Source organism: Hemitrygon akajei, chromosome 8, assembly GCF_048418815.1.
Source record: "Hemitrygon akajei chromosome 8, sHemAka1.3, whole genome shotgun sequence".
Taxonomy (NCBI): Eukaryota; Metazoa; Chordata; class Chondrichthyes; order Myliobatiformes; family Dasyatidae; genus Hemitrygon; species Hemitrygon akajei.
In genome coordinates this window covers 44,204,797-44,219,388 of record NC_133131.1, presented here as the reverse complement: position 1 = coordinate 44,219,388, position 14,592 = coordinate 44,204,797, and the positions used below count along the sequence as shown (strand labels likewise).

Sequence of the window (14,592 nt, the reverse complement as noted above, 5' to 3'; positions counted from 1 at the left end):
GGCAAGACGAAGGAACACATACCAATCCTCATAGAGAGATCAGAAGTGGAGAGAGTGAGCAGTTTCAAGTTCCAGGGTGTCAAGATCTCTGAGGATCTAACCTGGTCCCAACATATCAATGCAGTTATAAAGAAGGTAAGACAGCAGCTATACTTCATTAGAAATTTGAAGAGATTTGGTAAGTCAACAAATACTCTCAAAAACTTCTATAGATGTACCGTGGAGAGCATTCTGACAAGCTGCATCACTGTCTGGTACGGAGGGGCTACTGCACAGGACCGAAAGAAGCTGCAGAAGATTGTAAATATAGTCAGCTCCATCTTGAGTACTAGTTTACAAAGTACCCAGGACATCTTCAAGGAGTGGTGTCTCAGAAAGGCAGCGTCCATTATTAAGGACCTCCAGCACCCAGGGCATGCCCTTTTCTCACTGTTACCATCAGGTAGGAGGTACAGAAGCCTGAAGACACACACTCAGCGATTCAGGAACAGCTTCTTCCCCTCTGCCATCCGATTCCTAAATGGACATTGAATCCTTAGACACTACCTCACCTTTTTAATATACATTATTTCACTTTTTTGCATGATTTTTATATTCAATGTAAGTATACTGTAATTGAAATACTTAATTATTCATTATTATTTTGTGTTTTTTTTCTAGATTATGTACTGCATTGAACTGCTTCTGCTAAGTTAACAAATTTCACATCACATGCCGGTGATAATAAACCTGATTCCGATTCTGGTCAAGTACTTTGGTAGAGGAAATAAAGGTTTAGATTATTTTCTAAATCAGCAATCAAAGGTGCAAAGCGACTTGGGGCTCCTGATGCTGCTGGACTTCCTGACTTGCAGTGTGAGTCAGTGGTGAGGAAGGCAAATGTAAATGTTTGCATTCATTTCGAGACCACTAGAATATAAAAGCAAGGGACCAGAATCAGAATCAACTTTAACATAACTGACATACAGTATGTCATGAAATTTGGAAAAACTGTAAATTACTATAAGAAATACACATAAAAATTTAAATTAAGTAGTGCAGAAAGAGAACAAATGCATTGGTTCACTGTCTGCTCAGAAATCTAGAGGGCTAGAAATGTTCCTGAAATGTAGAGTATCATCTTTGTGCTGAGGCATTGATCAGACCACACAGATGTGAGCAGTTTTAGACCCCTTATCTAAGAAAGGATGTGCTAGCATTAAGAAAGGTCCAGAGGAGGTAGAATGATGGGGTTAATTTATGAGGAGTGTTTGATGGCTTGAGGCCTGCATTTAGAAGGGGGGGGGGGGGGAAGGGATCTCATTGAAACCTATTGAACGTTGAAAGGTCTTGATAGAGTGGATGTTTCCAGTAGTGGGGAAGTCTAAGACCAGAGGATACAGCCTCAGAATACAAGGATGCTCCTTAAGAACAGAGATGAGGAATTTCTTTAGCCACAAAGAGGTGAATTTATTGCCACATTCGCTGTGGAGCCCAAGTCACTGGATATATTTAAAGGTTCAGAATTTAACAGGTTCAGAGGTAAGGATATCAAAGGTTACAGGGAGAATGCAGGAAAATGGGGTTGGGGGGGGTGTAATAAATCAAAGTTCAAAGTAAATTTATTATTGAAGTACATACGTCACCTTATACAGCCGAGATTTATTTTCCTGCAAGCAATTACAGTAAATACGAGAAACACGGTGGAATAAAAGATCACACCCAACAGAACTGATTACAACCAATGTGCAAATACAAAAAGAGTAAACAAGGAATAATAATAAATAAATATGCAATAAATATTGGGAACGGAAGATGAAGAATCCTTGAAAGTGGGTTCAGTTCAGTGATGGGGTGAGTGAAGTTATCCCCTTTGATTTAAGAGCCTGATGGTTGAGGGGTAATAACTGTTCCTGAACCTGGTGGTGCAGGTCCTGAGGCTCCGAACCTTCTTCCTGACTGCAGTAGTGAGAACAGAGCAGAGTCTGGTTGGTGGGGATCCTTGATGATGGATGCTGCTTTCCTGCAACAGCATTTCATGTAAATGTGCCTAGTGCTGGGGTGGGCTTTTCCTGTGATGGACTGGGCCGTATCCACCACTTTTTGAGAGCATTTCCGTTCAAGGGCATTGACGATTCCATTCCGGGCTGTGATGCAGCCAATCAATATACTCTCCACTGTAAATCTATACAAGTTTGTCAAAGTTTTAGATGAAATGCTGAATTTTCACAAACTTCTACGAAAGTAAAGGTGCTGCTGTGCTTTCTTCAGACTTCTACAAAATAAAGACGTTTCTGTGCTTTCTTTGTAATTGCACTTACTACACATGCTGGGCCCAGGACAGATCCTCTGAAATGATAAACCAGCCGTGATGGAATGGTGGAGTAGACTCGAAGGGCCGAATAGCCTGCCCCAGTGTCTTACGGTCTTATTAACTCATTGAGTGACACCTTTGTTAAGATCTGTTAGACCAAATCCATAGCTTCACTTATTCATTTAACCATTATAACCTTAAAAAAAACTTGTAACAGATCTGTCAAACAGTATTTCTCTTTTACCAATTGATGTTGGCTCTGCTAAATCTTTCTGCACACTGTTACCAGTTCCTTAACAATAGATTCCAACATTACCCCATTACAGAAAAGCAGAGCACTGGTCTGAAGTTACCCATTTACTCTCTCCTTTTCTTAAATGCTCCTAAATTCCAATCGGTGAGAACCATTCTAACATTGAAGGAACTTTATAAGTTAAAGACAGGGCTCCCACCTCCTTTGAAGCCTTGGGGCATACGGTACTTTCTCAGGTTCTGGACATTCATGTCTTCTACTTCATTCATTTCTCTTTTTTAAATAAACTAATGCCATTCCTTATTCTCCCCCACTCTGTTAATCTCCGTATTATTTGCAGCAGACCTGCCCAGAATATGTAACAGGAACTCTCTGTTCATAGGTAACTCTCTATACATTACTAGTGAAGCAGCAGCAACAGCTTATTTGGTTCAGGTATAAATAGGCCGTCAAATGAACTACACGCTGAGCGGGGGGGGAGGTTATCTGTAAAACTCTGCTGCTCAGCACTTTGCCACTATTCTCCAAGCTTACTTTCTGTAGGTCAATAGAGATCCTGGCAGCAGCACAGTTAACACCCAGTTTGTTGTCGTCTTCAAACAGGCAGGATCTACGTACAAGGGGAGGGGCTGTCAACAGGGGGCAACCCATTTATCAGTGTGACCTGAAATTATTTACCTGATAATGAAATCAATATCGTTGTTGGCAATGGTGATCACAATGTCAGGGACATTGTACGGAGTCTCCAGGTGACTCTCCATCGTAGCTCTACCAGAGAAAAGAGAGAGAGGATCATTAAGGCAACGAAGTACAATGTCCATCATTTATGCACTTGCCCATTGTCATATTTCCATGACGTACTAAAATGACGGCAAAGAATACACTCCACTGAATGCTGAGAGCTAGCTGGTGTCACTAGAGGCAGCTCCAATACTATGAACCGCATGAGTAATTCACAAATAATATCAGTATTGTACATAGAGAACATGGGGAAATATAATTTTCAAGAATGATAATAAAGCTTCAGCTCCTGACTGACAAGGTCAAGGAGCTGGAGCTGGAGGTCCACCTGGGAGGCTGAAAACTGCACAGCTGAGACTTTTCCCTGAGTTGGTCAGAGTGCAGGCTCCAGACAGATGGCTGAGATCTAGGAGAAGTGAGGGCAGTAAGCAGTCTGTGCGGGGTTTCCCTGTGGCCATTCCCCTCAGCAACGAGTCTGCCCCATGAGAGGGGAATGGTCTATGAGGACGCAGCAGCCAAGCCAGTGGCTGTGGTCAGCTCTGAATCTCAGCAGGGAAGGGAAAAGTCACAGGTTGGACAGGAGATTCTGTGGCTGTGAAAGAGATAGATAGATAGATAGATGCCAGGATGATGTATTGCCTCCCAGGTGCTAGGGTGCAGGATGTCTCGGAACAGCTGCAGAATATTCTCAAGGGGGAGGGTGAGCAGCCAGAGGGCATGGTGCACATTGGCACTAATGACATAGATAGAAAGGGGGAAGAGATCCTGCACAGAGAGTATAGGGAGTTAGGAAAGATGCTGAAGAGCAGGATCTCCAAGGTAGTCACCTCTGGATTACTCCTTGTGCCACATGCTAGTCAGGGAAGGAATAAGATGATAAAACAGATGAACTGAGTGGTTGAGGAACTGGTACAGAGGCCAGAGTTTCAGGTTCTTGGATGGATGGTTGGAACCTCTTTTGGGGCAGGGGTGACCTGTACAAGAGGGACTTAAACTGGAAGGAGAGTGGAGGGATGGAGAAGAACGTAGATGTCAGAGCCAGTAGAAACAGACAGGAGCAAAGTAATAGACATGATGGGTCAGATAGTTTGAAGTGTGCATTTTCGGTGCTAAAATTATGGGTAAAGGTGATAAAATTAGAGTATGATTCAGTACATGGAACCATGATGTTGTGGCCAGTACAGAGATTTAGTTGAGAGAGGGACAGGAATGAGTACTTAATGTCCCAGGGTGTCAACGTTTTGGAAAAGACAGAGAGGGAGATGAAAGAAATGGGGGAGTTGCAATACTAATCAGGGACATTATCACAGCTACACTCAAATGGGAGATAACGGAGGGCCCTTCCACTGAGTCCATATAGGCAGAACTCAAAAATAAGAAGGGTACGGTCACTCTGATGGGTTATACAATAGACCCCCCATGGGTTAATGGGTCAGGGGCACCCACTAAGCAGCTTTTTCTCTCTCGTCCTTTGAAAAATGTGGGCAAGTTCTACATGGAGGAAATTAACTCTTCAAGTTTTGCAGTTACTTGTGAAAGGTTCTAAAGGAAGAACAGTGCAAGCATGGATTTTGTTTGTTTTTGGTTTGCGTTTCTTTGTTTTCCATGGAATTGGTTTTAGGGGAACTCAGAATCCACACTGGCCATGTGTAATCTGGGTTGAGAATGAAATTTGTGCATTTCTATTCCGGATACGAGATGCCCGTGTTTCTGAGGTAACCGGATGTTTCAGGAGAATCGCTTATCGGTAGACAAATTCAAATTGTGGAATTTGAATTTAACATTTTGGGAAGCTTAACATTTGGAGAACAATCCTAAAAGTTGCTTTTATTAACAAAATTGCTTCCTTTTACACAATGTAAAAGATGTTGCTCAATACCTTTCACATTGATTTTGAGTTTCAGATCCCTTGGAAAAATAATTCTGAAGTCACCAGTGTCTTGTTATGTAAAATGCAAACAGAAGTTCAATTTAAACTTCGGACTGGTCCAAACAGCATTTCAGCATTTATCTAGCTACTGCTGGACGTTTAAATTAAAAAGTCGTGGTCAGTCAGCCCTGGCACTGCAGAGTTGAGATATAGCTATAACAGGTATTAAAACTTTATCTTCCTTGCAGGTAATTTTTATTGTACTGGAGAACCGCATGGGGGTCAGGAGATGATAGCAAACAATCCCAAGGGATCACTTATGTGAAAATAATAAGGGGGTAGGTGGAAGGAGGTTAGAAAGTAATATCTGAGAACAAAATCACAAACAACGGGAAGACAAAGGAAAAAAACCCTGCTTTTTTTTAGATGGTTCCTCATCAGTATAGATGGCCGAGAGGAGAATTGGCTGCAGTATATATGCAGAGGATGAAGATGGCCAGGAAAAGGAAAGTAAAGTTTTAAAGTTACCCAACAACATGAGTGTACATGCAGCAGAACTGGCAGTCGTGGTGTGTAGTTAGCCATTCAGATCAGTCACACAATCTGACCGTATGTGTTGAAGTATTAACTAGTTTAAGAATTTTCTCCCATTCCTCTGTAGATAAAGTATTTGAAGTTCTCTTTCCCACTCATTCTTAATTTTATCAGAAGTACCTAGACATATTTTCATAATCAAATCATAAATAATTGCTACTAAACTCTTCTGAAAGGGGTTTAAACCCATATTTTTTTCTGTAACTTCGATTGGATGTGATATCGGAAAGGTAGGTAAAGTAGCATTCAGAAAGTTTCAAATCTGTAGATATCTGAAAAAGTGTGATCTAGGCAAATCATATTCATTAGACAACTGTTCAAAAGACATAAAACAATCATCCATAAATAAATCACGAAAACATGTTATTCCTTTTGTTTTCCATAACAAAAAGGCTTGATCAATTCTAGATGGTTGGAAAAAAAAGTTAGATATGATAGAGCTTTGATACAATTTAAGGTGGTTCATAGGGCTCATATGTCCAAGGATAAGTTAGCTCGTTTTTACCATCACATAAACCCTGTTTGTGATAGATGTAATTCTGAAGTAGCTTCTTTCAGACATATGTTCTGGTCGTGCCCTCCGTTAAGAAAATATTGGAAAGATATTTTTGATATTATTTCAGCAGTTCTGTGTGTTGATTTAAAACGGCATCCTATCACTGCAATCTTTGGACTACCAGTGATAGACTCTAGTCATTTATCATCATCAGCTTGTCGTTTAATTGCTTTTGTGACATTAATAGCCAGAAGATCAATTTTATTTAAATGGAAAGATTCCAACCCACCGACCACATTTCAATGCTTTTCCCAAACGACTGCATGTTTAAATTTGGAAAAGATTAGGAGCAGTACTATGGACCCCTCGGTCAAATCTGAAGAAACTTGGAAGCCATTTATTCAATATTTTCATATGATGTAAGTTGACCCTTTCTGAATCCTTTTTTCAGTAATTTTTTTTATGGATAGAGGAGCGGAGTTAAACGACAAAATATAATTTTAACCGATGAATTATGGCAGCCCAATCTTTGTTTTTTTAAAAGTCAGTTTGTTTTAGTTTGGGGTTATTTTTCTTTTTTTTTATAATTATAATTATCTTTTTCATGGTTAATTACTAAGAGACTGGGAGGTTAGACTCCATTTGTTACTTGGAATATGTGTTTCTACATATCCACCGTTATTAATGTATTCCTGATCTCTATGTATTAGTATTAATATTGTTTATTGGAAACTTAATAAAAAGTTTGAAAAAGATAGTACATGTTTTGTAATAGCCTTACAGAACATTTGCCTCTTTGGGAAGAAAGAGGGTTTGTTTCAGCTGATGAAACCCCTCCCATTTGCTGCTCTGTTGCGGTATATGTTTAGAGAAGCAAAAGGGAAAGAATACGGGGTCATAAAGGTGAAAGCCCAGACTAAATTATCTCCTGAGGGGAATGAGAAAGCTGTCGCATTAGTGAATTAAGGTGCTTTAAATGAGGAATTGTAGCCGCAGATTGGGGACATGGAAAGGCAGAAGGAACAACAGGTTAAGGTTCTGGATTTAACAGAGGAGTAGAAGAAAGATAAAGACATTTTTTAAAAATGAATAAGAGCAGGGTCAGAAATGTACAAAGAGCACAAGGGTGTATGTGTGTAGGGTGGAGTAATCCTGTATGAAGGGAATCTTTTTGTCCCAGAGGGAGGAAGATGACAGATGATCCACTGGCCCCGTGATCTATGGCGACACCAGGGAGCCGAAAGCACCATGGAAAAGATAAAGGCGATGTGTTGGTGGTTTAGGATGAAGGACAACATGGAGCACTATCAAGAATTGCTTGATTTCTGCACAATATAATCTTGATAGAAATGTGAAGAAAGGAGCCCTCCAACATAGCAGCCCAGTGGAAGTGCCTTGGACTAATCTGCAGATAGATTGTGTTGGACTTCTGCCACCGACCTCAGGAGGGTACAGATATGTTCTTGTCATGATAGACAATTCCATCAAGTGGGTGGAAGATTTCCTGCTTAAGACAAACACGGCCAAAGCCTCTGCAAAAATCAAGATATCATAGCATTTTTACACACTGGGGATTACCTGAGAGAATTAGATTATGGCACACAGTGTACAGCCTAGATAATGCAAGATATCATAGCATTTTTACGCACTAGGGATTACCTGAGAGAATTAGATTATGGCACACAGTGTACAGTCTAGATAATGCAAGATATCATGGCATTTTTAGGGATTAAGCAGAGACTGCATATACCCTACAGACCACAATCTAGTGCGAAGGATGAACCAAACATTAAAAAAATGATAGCCAAAATGGTGCAACGACGTGGAACAACAGACAAAGCAGGTAGTTTTGCCTTTTGTACTGATGATAATAAGGAATACAGTTGCATCATCGACTGGTTACACCCACTTTAAACTCGTCCCTGAAAGAGACACAACAGGATATACCATCTGGGTAGTCTCCAGCCCCTTGGTATAAACATCGAATTCTCCAACTTCCAGTAATTCCCTCCCTCTCCCTTCCCCCGTCCCACTTTCACTCTGCCTCCTCCTCCAGCTGCCTATCACCTCTCTCATGATTCTGCCTTCTTCTACTACCCATAGTGCTTTTCCCTTACATTCCTTCTTCACCTTTCCTGCCTATACCCTCCCTGTTTCCCCTCCCCCACCCCTTGATCTTTCCTCTGATTGGTTTTTCACTTGTTACATTCCACCCTACCCCCACCTTCTTTACAGGGCCCCTGCCCCCTCTTTCTTCAGTCCAGACAAAGGGTCTCGGCCTGTAACATTGACTGCTCGTTTCAATGGATGCTGCCCGACCTGCTGAGTTCATCCAGCTTGTTTGTACGTGTTGATTTGACCACAGCATCTGCAGTGTACTTTGTGTTTACTTAGGGTTGGAGGAGTTGTTAGGATTAGATTCGTCAGAACCCAAATTAGATGGGATTGTCAGTACAATCATTGGTAGAGATAGTGAAAGAGGCCAATTACGTGGCAGTCCATCAATTACGAAAGACAAGACAACAGCGCAAAGCCCACTTTTTGACTCAAAAGTCAGTCCCATAGAATTAAGTCCAGGAGAAAATGAGGATTAAAATACACTCACCCATCTCATTTTTAAACTTTTTGCAGGGCACTACGAAATGATACACAAAGTATACAGAGTACTGATTTCTCCCGATGAAACTGGATGGTCCACATCAACCAGTTGAAATTGGTAGGGGAGAAACAGGAAGGTTATCACCATCGGCAGGTAACAATTGATGCACATGACGACCCAGTTTTGGAGACTTGACAATCGATGTGCATGGTCATCCTGGTATGGAAGATTTGAGGTTGGAAAATCTGTTCCAAGGGGATGGCAACAGATTTGACCAAGGAGGAACTTTTACGTTCTCTCAGTCTGAGAATCAGGAGTGTCTTGTCAAGAAAAGGAAAAAGAACAAGTTGGTTCTTGCTTCCCCTATCTGGAAATGAAATTGGATGGTAAAAATAAAGATGGACAGCTTGAATGCAAAGACAATTAGGAGCCTGGATTGAATGGGCCAGAAAACAGACAGAAAATATAGACTTAAAAAATAATTTACTATTAAATCTTGAAACTGGAAGAACTTGAAACTGAGCAGAAATTACACTTGTGTGTTACAGGTTTAATTCGATGTGATGAGAATAATGTAACATCGACTACCCCATGATCGATGTTAGCATCAGACAGGACCCATTGATATCTCCCATTGATATACATGGACATAAACATCACCTTTTGTTATATGCTGACGACGTCCTTTTATACATCTCCAACCCACAAACATCAATACCCACCCTTCTGACTCTAATTAATAATTTTGGCAGATCCTCAGGTTTCTCTATTAATTGGGATAAAAGTGAAATAATGCCAGTCACTGCAGAGGTTAATACAGGCAGTCCCCAGGTTACGAACGAGTTCTGTTCCTGAGTCTGTCTTTAAGTCGATTTGTACGTAAGTCAGAACAAGTACATCTGGTATTATTTAGCGTCAGTTAGTCAAACGTTTGTCTTAGTATATAGTATATATTTTACCTTTCTATGCATATAAAACACTTAAGAAATGTAAGTATTCCAATAACTAAACCACTGCATTGCTTAGTAATAATTGTAGCCTTCATCGGGGCAGGGCCTTTCACATTCTCCATTATTCTCACTTTATCCTTTAAAATTGTTCTGATCGTTGACCAACTATAGCCTAACACTTTTCCAATGACTGATAACGTTTCACCTCTTTCCAAACGCTTTATTATTTCCACTTTATTTTCAATCGTGATCGCTTCCCATCAATGGAACAGAAACACTGCGGGTGGCGGGTCCCAAGCTCCGCCAGCTCCTGACCTCCACCGGGTCCTAAGGACCACCGCACTGAATTCCCTGGGTCCTAAAGTCCACCGCACTGAGACAGGTCAAATGGGACAAGTGGGGGCTGTGCTGGGTTTGGGTATTTGATCCTCCACAATATTCCGTGTGGGAATTTAAACTGGAGGTGGCAGTGTTTTTTTACGAGGTCGAGTTGTGAGCTTGACATCAACCCGGCACGCTTGGGAGCGGTCTGTCACTGGATCGAACTGGGGAACCTCTATTCCCGAGCCCGGCGCTGATCTCACTGCGCCACCAGCCGACCGGAAAAGAGGGAGCAGGGTCAGGGTGAATCTTGCTGAGAAAAATTTAAGCCAAATACAAAGTTACACACTCAACACAGTGTCAACCACAACAACTTAAAATAGCGGACAGTGTCACGATCCGACTTAAAATGGCAGATGGCATCACGATCCAACTTAAAATGGCAGACGGCGTTCTCCTTCCTCGGTTGGTAAGTACGAGTTGTTCGTAAATCGGACGTTCATATCTCGGGGACTACCTGTACAGCGTATGTACAGTCCATTCCTTTTAAAATAACTTACGATAATTTTTCCTAACTTGGTGTGACTATTACAAAACATCCAGATGATCTTTTGCAAGTGAATTGGAGAAACAAGGTTGAGCAGGTTAAATGCAGTATTGACTTTTGGAAAACCCTTCCAATTTCTTAGGTGCAGAGGGTTAACGCGATCAAGACAATTATACTGCCACAATTTCTTCATCTTTTCCAGTCAATTCCATGTTTTATTCCTCAGTCATATTTTAAGCAATTGGATTCAATTATTATACCCTTCATTTGGAATTATAAATCCATTAGATTTACTGAAAAACACTTGTCAAAGCCTAAGGAAGCAGGTGGTTTTGCTCTACTGAATGTTAAAATGTATTACTGGGCTGCCCACCTATCCATTCTTGCATGGTGGAAAAAGGCCCACCCTCTACCTCAGACTCGTGCCCAGCATGGTTACTCATAGAGCAAATGCTTTGTAAGAAGACTTCCTTACCAGCTCTCCTTCATAGCCCAACTGCAGTTAGTAAGTCACATTTTAGTAACAGCTTCGTGGTCAGCAGCACTATAAGGACTTGGAAGCAGATTCAACTACACATTAAGGCTCCAAAAACTTATACTGACACTCCAATCTGTGACAATCATTCCTTTTTGCCTGGCCTGAATGATACTGTTTATTCCACCTGGAAACAGAGAGGCATCTGTAGTATAGGTGACCTGTATATTAATGGAAACTTTGCCTCATTTGCACAGTTACAAGCAGTTTACAAAATCCCTGCATCTAGTTTTTTTTTAGAGATTTACAAATTCAAGATTACGTTAGGAAATGCCTAACTTCGAGGTTTTAGACAAACATAAGTCCCTGGAGGCAATAAATAAATTTGATCTGGTTATTCGTAGTGTGGTATCTTATTTTTATCAGATCCTACATAATGGAGCTCGGGTAAATACTAAAGGTCTTAAACAGGCATGGGTGGATGAATTGGGTATAGAAATGACAGAGGAGGTCTGGGATGAGTGTTTAAAGAGTATACATGATTGTTCGGTCAACATTGGACACAGACTTGCACAGTTTAAAACAATGCATAGACTCCATTATTCCAAAGAAAAGTTGCACAGATTCTATCCTGATGTTTCACCAGTTTGTAATAGATGTAAATCTGAGAACAGTAACTTGTCACATTCATTCTGGTCATGTTGTAAGCTTTATGCACACTGGAAAAGTATTTTTCACTGTTTCTCTGAGGCTTATGGGAAGCGGTGGGAACCAGACCCACTCATAGCCCTCCTTGGAGCAACAAGCTCCCTATCTTCAGCCAATATGTATGAAATAGTGGCTGTATTGTTTGGAATGGTGATTGCTAAGAAGCTAATCCCGCAAATGTGGAAAATGGACTCTGTGCCTACGTACGATCTGTGGCTGAGAGAACTGGCAAACACTTTACATTTGGAGAGACTGAGAGACTACGTAATGAGGACAGAGGGGACATCTTTGAAAGGATATGGGGCCCTGTATTGGACTTTCTTACGGGGTGAGGACTGAGGTTTTTTGGTGCAGTGCACCTCTGCTGTGTATGTTTACTTTTTGCCTTTTTTTTTCTTTTGCTCCTAAATATTTAATTAGATTTTGCTATGGTTGTGGTTTTTGTAGTTGTGCTGTATTTTTTTTGTTAGTTTTTTCCAAGTCTGTTCACATAAAACAATAGAATATATTTTTTTTAAATTTATGGAATATAGGTGGTTCATGGTGTTAATATGGATAACATAAGAAGCAAATTAGGACAATTAAATCTCATTTACGTATGTAAAGTCCTTGAATAGCTTTTCCACCTGAAGTCAAAGAACTTGTCTTTTATTTTTATGAAATATAGATGTTATATTTATTCAGATAAAAGGAAGGATAATGAATTAAATATTCCAAATTAAATTTTGTATACAATTGATGCCTGTAAATTGGGACACCCTAATGGGAATTTACATATGTTGATTAAGTTTATTATTAAATGATTTTTACTGTAATAAAAAAAAGAAAGAAAATATGGACTTAAAATAATTTACGATTAAACTTGAAACTGAGCAGAAATTACACGTGTGTTACAGGTTTAATTTGACATGAAGAGAACAAATTAACATTGACTACTCCATGATCTCCAGTAGCTGGAACTACACCAGAGTCTAAATGTAGTGAGACCCAGCGTAATATAAAGGGTTAGGATCAGTGTTAGGAGATGCAGGGGAATTTGTTACTTCGGTACTCGGGTACCAACAAGTACAGATAATTTCTAATCTAACTGGAATAATGGTGCCCGAATGATGCTCGTCTACAATGAGACACTTATTTACTCATTTTCTTGGTAGACAATTAAGCAGGAGCAAGTCCAAGTCAGTCAAAAACAGAAAAAGAGAGAGAGCTATTAGAATTAGTGAAAGCATCAAGGTTTGCAATGGTCAATATTTTAGAAATAGCAGATACAGTCTCGTCAGTAGAAAATGTGGAATATTACTGGAGAAAATAATCAGGACACAATTTGATGCACATCAAGTACCAAATCAGGTACCAGATGAACAACTAAAACAAAACGCTGGGGAAAAGTGCCCTTGTGTCATATTAGAAATCTTAACTAACTATAGAGTACTGGGTACCTGTGATTATGATAATGTAAGGTTTTATGTCAGTGTGATATTTCATATTTCCCGACATGGAAATAATTTAACCTACTCTTTGAAAAGAGTTATTACTGTGGGCAAATATCATGAGAAGAGGTGGATACCCTTCAGTACCCCTCCATCACACGCTATTGCTAAGAACGGTACCAGGAAAGGAATAGATTTATCAAGATGCCATCAAAGGGGAAGCCATTGGGCTTGTCCGGAAGAGATGACAAGATAGAAACTTCTGGATTGTGTTTTTAGTACCTTTAAGAACAATTCATTGTCTATTCCACCTGTAAATACTGAGATTTTCTTACAATATACTTTGGTGGGACAGACATATTATAGCAACAGCAACAATGGATGAAAACAATATCTTTTGGAAAGTCGTCATGTTGCCAGTGGGAGCATGACTATCGGAGGACGAACTTTGCCACAACCTGCAGTGGAGAAAGTAATGAAGGAGAATTTTCCAACCCTATGAACTGATACGGTTAGATACTCGTGGGCTGATGTTGTTACCAAGTAGCCTCCGATTCCTCATTTGACTGCAGACAGGACACGAGTGGTGGAAGAGGCAAAGGAGATAATCCATCAATGGATTAAACATACAAAAGTTATCAGGACATGCTGATGAAGCAATTGAAATACGGAGCGAAACAGTTTCATGGGATAAATTTTGGAATCAAGGATGAAATGTTCAAATACATCCATGGGTGAGGATAGTATTACAAGCTGTGGTAAAGTCAATTTTATGTAGGCTGACAATCGTATTGTTAAATGCATATCAACTTAGAAGGTGGAAGGCTGAAGTTGTGCAAAGGGAAGAGGATAATGGTTTTGTAAAACAGAGAAGATGATTGTCTATATACAGAGTATATGAATTCAGTAAGAAAATGGCACCTTTTATCGTTGTATAATGTAAGTGTCGCACAGCTCCTGGGGGTTCACGGCAATCCAATGAGAAGGTGAACAGAAAAGAGGAGGATGCTGATCCTAAGATAAATATCTTTGGATCAAGAGGAGGGAGACATTGGTCAGGAAGAACTACAGTCTACAAATCCGTGAATCCGAATGAACCAAGGACAGTGGTGACAGACAGACCAGTTGCCTTTGTTCTTGCCACAAGGAGGAGATTGAGGCTGCCATTTTATGAAGGGACTGTGTTCTCCATTTTGCCAGTAAGTCGCTTGGCTTGATCACTGTTTTAAAGTCGACATAATGATGCTCTAGGTAATCTGCTGGACAAGAGGTCATTTCCAAATAAGAAATTATTTATGAGGAGTTCTTTGGTTGG

The 14,592-nt window shown here is 40.3% G+C and overlaps 1 protein-coding gene across 4 annotated transcripts in view; it reads right to left on the bottom strand.

The window, feature by feature from the left end:
- The window catches only part of bckdk (branched chain ketoacid dehydrogenase kinase), a 71,060-nt gene that overhangs the window by 12,201 nt on the left and 44,267 nt on the right, over nucleotides 1–14,592 (bottom strand). For 2 of the 4 annotated variants that reach the window (XM_073053758.1, XM_073053756.1), the window contains one exon: nucleotides 3,225–3,314. In XM_073053758.1, the coding sequence (XP_072909859.1) occupies nucleotides 3,225–3,314 (90 nt within the window). Of the gene's footprint in view, nucleotides 1–1,367; nucleotides 2,165–3,224; nucleotides 3,315–14,592 lie in introns of those variants that run through there. The other 2 variants (XM_073053757.1, XM_073053755.1) reach the window with 2 other exon arrangements.